The sequence below is a fragment of the Schistocerca gregaria genome, chromosome 3, assembly GCF_023897955.1.
Source record: "Schistocerca gregaria isolate iqSchGreg1 chromosome 3, iqSchGreg1.2, whole genome shotgun sequence".
Classification (NCBI taxonomy): Eukaryota; Metazoa; Arthropoda; class Insecta; order Orthoptera; family Acrididae; genus Schistocerca; species Schistocerca gregaria.
In genome coordinates this window covers 528,652,189-528,659,653 of record NC_064922.1, presented here as the reverse complement: position 1 = coordinate 528,659,653, position 7,465 = coordinate 528,652,189, and the positions used below count along the sequence as shown (strand labels likewise).

Below are 7,465 nucleotides of genomic sequence, written 5' to 3'. Positions count from 1 at the left end.
GATGAAGGTATTAGAAAGAATGGGCTTCAAGAAAGGAAATTTTACTCAAGGCATCCTGAGAAAGAGAGATTAACAGCGCGTCTCTGCAGCTGAAAAGTCAGTTGAAGACCTGGTAAAGGAAAGAAGACAGACAATAAGAAACCAGAAGAGAAGCCTTGAAAGGAAATACGACCCAGAGTACAAATGTGGTGTCTTCTGAAGAAGTGACATAAGGAAAAATGTTTCTTTTTTAAAGTTCATTTTTTTTCTCAGATTCTATGAACGCTAGAATTATGAACTTTTGTACACATATTTCTGCAAACATAATAAACATTGTCTCAAAAGCAAATTTTGGAATTCTGATTGAAAGCTGAGATATGGGGCAAAGTGCTTGGAATTTTGCAAGAATTTAAAGTTGTACTTGTGGAATTATAATTAAAAATTATCAGAATTCTCCTATTTTGCCTATTCCAAAAACCTCATGAGAGAAGGCTACAACATACAAAGAGGTGAAAAAGAGAAATTTTTGTAGAAATCTCTTGAATACTTTCTGAGAAAAAGGAACATACATTATTTTTTGAAAATGAAACTTTAAATTTCATTTTAAAAAAGTTGAATGCGTATAATCAAAGGGGTTTATATGTAAATGTGTTAATTTCATGTAAAGTGCGGTACAAAATTTCATTGCCATATCTCCAAAACTGCGGATTTGGTGCAGTTTTGAAACAGTGTGTGTTTTTCATCAAAGTTCCCCTTTAACTTCACTTTCGAACCTGCGAAAAAAAGTTTAGATAACTGTTTCCGTAATTTACAACGCTAGGAGCAAATCGTGAGAAATTAATCAACTAAGGTTTTAATGTGAATTTGAGAAGCACGGATAAAAACAACATATTACTATCAACTCTCTCAGTCTTATCAAAACCTCCAAGTAGAAACCCTACTTAACTGTCCGAGTCTGCAGAATAAACTCTGAATGGACGACTCCGCTCACATAGAGAAACGTATAGAACAACATATTACTATTAAATAACAGACTCAGTACAATTGATGTACGAACAAATATAAACCGTTGAAGGCATCGTATTATGCTTTGTTTGCCGCCTGTTATGGAACAGCGTGCAAGTGATCCTAAGCTGTGTCACTACCAAAAAATACACACATGTATGCTAAGGAGCAGTGACGTGGTTGCCCGGGTTCGACCGTGTGTGGCCCACCTGATGGGCGTATCCGGCAAGGTGTTACGCAGAGTGCTCGGCTGTTGGCAATGAGGCAGGTCCGTGGCGGGGGCGTGGGCGAGTATAAAAGGCGGCGAGAGACTGGTCCCGGCACAGTATTCGCCAGTCGCTGACACCAACACACCCCACAACATGTACAAGCTGGTGAGTGCCGCCAGAGACTGCTACTATGCACGTTTTTTCATCAGTCCTCTGACTGGATGACATGGCCAGCCACGAATTCCTCTCCTATCCAAGTCTCTTCGTCTAAGAGTAACACTACCATCAAAGTCCCTCAACTCTTTGCTAGTTATATTCTAACTCTTTCCCAGAAATTTTTATCCTCTACAGCTTCTTTAAGTAATAGATATTACTCCTTGATGTCTTAAGGAACAAAGGGGTACCTAAAAGAAACCGAACTTATTTTTTTAACTTACTTATTCACATTATAAGCACAAACCTTCAATCCCCTTCAACGTACTCTCCACTTGCACTTATACATCTGTCTAATCTTGTTGTTGTTGTCTTCAGTCCTGAGACTGGTTTGATGCAGCTCTCCATGCTACTCTATCCTGTGCAAGCTGCTTCATCTCCCAGTACCTACTGCAACCTACATCCTTCTGAATCTGCTTAGTGTACTCATCTCTCGGTCTCCCTCTACGATTTTTACCCTCCACGCTGCCCTCCAATGCTAAATTTGCGATCCCTTGATGCCTCAAAACATGTCCTACCAACCGATCCCTTCTTCTAGTCAAGTTGTGTCTAATCTTATAGTCCAATTTTCAAAACGTAGTTTAAATCCATCTTTTGTGATGCCTGACAGCGCCTCAGTCGTTTTCTCTTCGCTGCAGCAACATCATAAAAAAGCTTTTCTTTCCAGTCTCTTTTCATCCTGGGAAGCGAATAACGTCTTACGGGGCACTGTCTGGTGAATATGGTGGGGGGGGGGGGGGGGTAGGGGAAGGGGCGTAAGGAGCAGGGAACATACCATTATTGGTCATGTACTGTCGTACAGAGGGGGCTGTGTGAGTAGGGGCATTGACATGATGAAAAGATCATCCACCTCACTGCCAAAAATCAAGCCACTTCCGTTGGACACTGTTGCGCAGTCTTTTCAAAACTTCCAAGTAGAGATCATGGTTAAATGTCTGATCCTGCGGAATAAACTACGAATGACAACTCCTCAGACACTGAGAAAACAAATCAGCATTGTTTTAATGTTTGATTTCACCTGGCGAGCTTTCTTGCGACGAGGCGAATTTGAAGGCTTGGTTTTGCTATGATTCAGGATCATAAGCATAGGACCAAGTTTCATCACTTGTTATAATTTTTGGAAAGACGTTTGGCTCATTTCGGTACTCTTCTTCCTAAACTCAGCATGCTTCCATGCGACCTTGTTTTTATTCAGCAGTCAGTAGTCGTGGCACGAATTTGTCAAACACCGTTTTCATTCCAAACTCTTCTGTCGCAGTTCGCTCCACTGAATTCCCGGCAGCTCCATAATTTCTTCAATGGTCCGTCGTCAATCTTCGTTGATGACTGCATGAATGTTTTCAACATTTTCATGTGTTCGGGCATTGGGAGGACAACAAGTTTGTCATCAACTGACATTTCACAATTTTTGAAACGCAAGAGAACCACTGAAGCACTTAAGTTTTCACACAGCATCATCCTTGTACGGCGTTTGTAACATTTCAAGAGTTTCTGTTCTCTTTTTCCCGAGCGAAAAGCAGAATTTTGCTTCCGCACTCTTCTTACGTAAATAAGATATTCCAAAACCGACAATCATACAATACAGTTGTCACTATGAACTATGCTGAAACTAGTCCTGACCTTCTTCAGCGACGGCACTCGACATACCGACTCTGGAATCTTCGCTCTATGTGCTCTTAGTGGCACAACGCGATATTATAAAAACTCTGCCCACCAAAATTTAGTTCGGTTTCTCTTAGGTACCCCCTTGCATGTCCTATCATCTTGCCTTTCTTCTTGTCAGTCTTTTGCACATCTTTCTCTCTTCCCTCATTCTCAGCTGAACCTCCATCTATCTTATCAGTCGATATAATGTTCAACACCCTTCTATAACACCACATTTCAAAAGCTAGGATTCTTCTTTTTTCCACTTTTTCTCACTTCATGATTCACATCTATACAATGCTGTGCTACAAACGTACGTTCGCAGAAATTTCTTCCGCAAATGAAGACCGAAGTTTGATTCTAGAAGACATATTTTTGCCAGGAAAGCTCTCTTTTTCAGTGCTAGTTATTTTGTTTCAATATAGAATTCCTTCACGTCGTCTGCATCGTGGTCACCAGTGTTTTTTATGTTACATTCATCGTTTAACTCATTTCTGCTACTCCTCTTTATCGTCGTCTTTCTTTGACTTACTCTCAATCCATAGTCTACGCTGATTAGTTATCACATCTGCATTGCTGTATTCGTGGTTGAGTGTATATCTGTCTGAAAGTCTGATGGTACGTCTCAAGATTGCACATACCAACTAAAATAGACGTTTGGTTGCCCGTACCCTAGAATTTTCACTAATTCTGAAGGAATGTTATCTATGTCTTCGAGCTCGATCGTAAATCCTCCAAAAGTCTGTTGAACTCTAGTTTTAATACTGGACCGCACGTGTCTTCCGTTTCGACTTCTATTTTTTCTCCCGGTACGTATCAGACAGTTCTTTCCTCTCGTAGATGCCATCAATGTAATCTTTTCACCTATTAGTTCGGCCCTGAGCATTTAATGCCGGATACCTTTAGCACTCTTTATCTTGACGTCTTTGTTTTAATTTCATCTAAGATTGTTGTGGCTTTCCTAAGCACTGAATCATACCACTGAAACTATGAAATGTTTCATGTGCGATCAGACCACTTATCAGAATAATGACCTGAGAATACTGTTCACAGTAATTAGCTAACATTTTTTCACATACCAATTTTTTTATAAATAGGCTTCAATGTTTAAGGGCATAGAAAGTCAGGAACATTTGGAATTGTTGGAATGTCAAAAACATTTACGTCTTTAATACTGATTTTCTCATTCGACAGTTTCATTCCTTAAGGTCTATGAGTGCATTAGGTGTTCCTTGTATTGGCCTACCACCCCATGAAGCGACTGGTCTATGGGTGTATGTAGCGTAGCTCACCAACTATACCTTGAAACTCAGGATCATTCTAGTTACCGAAAGTCTCGCGAGTATCTAAAATGTCGGATCCAGCCTTGATGTAAGTGGGTTTCTGCATTCACCGTCACTTTGAGTGAAATTACTGTGGATACCTGACCGCGCCATCTCGTTACATATGATGCTATCACTGCAGCACTGGTCAAAAAGGTTGAAATGTTTATACAATCACTGACCACAAAGAATATTGTGGATACTATTGTCATGTAATTAATCTTTTATGATCACTTTCCATACTTAATGTGACTACATTAATAAGGGACTAATAGTATCTGTGATTCCAATGTCATCTGTGGAGCACCCACATAGCATACCTTGGACCACTCCAGCATATGACATCGACAACATTGTTTTCACAGTGAGGGTCGCACTCGACGTTAAAGTGTTGTGTACTGTCAAGATGTTCAGACGAGTATAGGCAAGCGCCAATGTGACAAAGAAGGACGTAACATTTCCGTTGTGATAACTCCTCATGAGGATAAAAATTAGTAGTATTGTATGCTTAGTCCTGGAAACGGTTAATTCGTTCCGACACATCGCATTTAATCTATTCTAGATCAAGCATTATGTAACTGTTGTAGCAACAGGCCAGTACCAGATGTACCACTAGAATACAGTTCTGCCGCTAACAACGGCTTCATCTACTGTGTGTTGTTACAACTCCTGAGACACTCGCTGATACCGGTTGCAGCAACAGTAGTATATTCTAGTGTTAAATCTGAGGTGTTAAATCTGAACTATTAAGTCTGAACTGGTCATATGACATTTTTCGTCCAACTGGTACAAAGTTAGTTGCAAATGGTTTTATTTGAGTCATGTTGGTTATATTAATTCACAACAATCTCGTTTCTGAGGAATTGCTATTTTCAACTGTTCCTGTTGAGATATCATAATATAGTATACTTACATCTGTGTATTTTCTATGTAAGTACAATGTAATATTAAACATGAAATACATAAATGTTAGTATACAATAAGATAGAATCTTAATAGGAACACTTGAAAACGGTATTTCCGCTGAAACGAGCTCATTGTGAATCAATTTAATCAATAGAAATAAAAAAATGCAATTAACCTTGTACCTACTAACAGAAAGTCAAATTTTGAGCTGATGATTACTGCAGACCCAATAGAGAAAAGTTGTTAAATAGTTGTAAGAGTTATGTAAACCATGAGCTACTCCCTAACACGAAATTTTTCTCTTCTCTGTTCTGGAGTGTGCTCTTATATGAATGGTGCTAGCAGATGAAAACGGTGTGCTGCGGAGTGAAAAGTCATCCTGGAAACAATCCCCCGGCTGTAGCTAAGCCACCTTGTCAGCTACGTCCTTTCCTCTAAGAGGAAGTGGTCACGAGACATGCTGGAGAGCTTCTTTGAAGTGTGGAAAGTAGGAGAAGAGATAGTGGCACCAGTGAGACTGTAAGGGAGGATCGTCAGTCATACTTGGACATAACTTACCTGTGAAATGCAAACGCCATGTTCAGTTCACAGTCTGATGCACAGTATTAATCAGCCACACAGTTTCAGGAAATAACCTGTTTGCTCACTGCATAATACAACAAGATCACTGGCTTCTCACAATGGCGTTATTCTGTTACACTTAAATGCTGATAAATGACGATGAAGAGTTGCTCTTAGACACGTACTCTTTGGCACTGCAGATCGTCCTCGCCGCCGTGCTGGCCGTCGCCGCCGCCGCCCCCGGCTTCCTGGGTGCACCTGCTGTCGCCTACACCGCCCCCGCGGTGGCCGCCGCCCCCGTGGCCTACGCCGCCCCCGCTGTCGTCAAGGCCGCCGTCGCCGCCCCCGCTGTGGCCTACGCCGCCCCTGCTGTGGCCTACGCCGCCCCCGCCTACCACGCCCCCGTAGCCTACGCCGCAGCTCCCGCCGTCGTCAAGACGCACTACTTCTAAGGAATGCGTTCGCTGTCAAGATGCCTACTTATTTACCCGCCTACCTGCTGACGTGCGCGCAGCAGTGGCGTAAATAAAGTGACTTTTCTTGATAAACTATTGTGTTGCTTATTTATTGTCATATCTAAAACCCACCTTAGTTTATAGGCATTTATTTCACTACGTACCGCATAATACCTTAAAAATACTTCCTCCTACAAAGTAAATGACACTACTCGCAATCATAATCTCTGTACAGAAAATGCACGCAGAGGTTGTGCTTAATCTACAGAGACTCTTGATTTAAAGTTTTGTAGCTACAAATAATTTAATAGGCATCACTTTGCTTTGAGTGAAGCTACTTTGAACCTCTAATGAGTTGTCGCCAAGGCCAAGTATGTCTGAGGATCCTTAAATCTGATGAGCGAAACAAGTAAATCGAGTAACCGACCTACAGTGGCTTAACTGTAGATTAATGTAATATAAAATCTGCGTTGATCATTGTAAGTACTGATGTGACAGCAATGCACAGAAATCATGGGCATCACAAGGCAGATGAAGAGGAACTCAATCCACAAATTTTACAATAAGAAATTAGATAGCTGATTCCTCCTCACTATAATTGCGAACTGGAGAGTGACAGCTGGTATAGAGAATCTCAATTATAAACTTTCAATGTCCTACTTTCTCTTCTTTCGTGTATGTATCACACTTATAAACAAAACTAAACTATAGCAATTACTTATTGTTGAAATTTTTGGCCCTGCGTCACCATACATTATATTAGTCTCTGCTGCACCAGAAATTTTTCACCTACTGATGCGTCTTTCTAGTGCACTCTTTCTGTAGCTGCAGGTTAATGTTTTTTCTCGCATTAGTGGCTGTAACCGCACATGTCAAAATATTTTGCGTAATATTCGAGGGTAAATTCATCGATCGGTTTCATCGAAGTGTCTATGTTGCAGCTACGTCTGGTTTTACCTAGGTAGAATTCCAAAGTAATCGCTGCCCATTGATAATGTTTAGAATAATGTCCGATTGTTATTGTTGGGTGCGAGCTCTTAACGTGGTAGTCTAGCAGGGTTCATTCGGATTTTGCCAAACCAGCGCTGTGATTGAGACGATGCTCGGGCCGGCACTGTTCGAATGAAATTGCTGATTCGCTTTCAGTATGATTATTTGCGCCGTGTTTACT

At 41.0% G+C, this 7,465-nt stretch overlaps 1 protein-coding gene across 1 annotated transcript; it reads left to right on the top strand.

The window, feature by feature from the left end:
* The first annotated feature begins 1,309 nt into the window (after positions 1–1,309).
* On the top strand, positions 1,310–6,387 carry LOC126354550 (cuticle protein 16.5-like). Its single transcript, XM_050004291.1, has 2 exons — positions 1,310–1,358; positions 6,040–6,387. Exons 1-2 carry the CDS (start codon positions 1,347–1,349, stop codon positions 6,289–6,291), a joined length of 264 nt encoding a protein of 87 aa, XP_049860248.1. The 5' UTR covers positions 1,310–1,346; the 3' UTR covers positions 6,292–6,387.
* Positions 6,388–7,465: the final 1,078 nt, after the last annotated feature.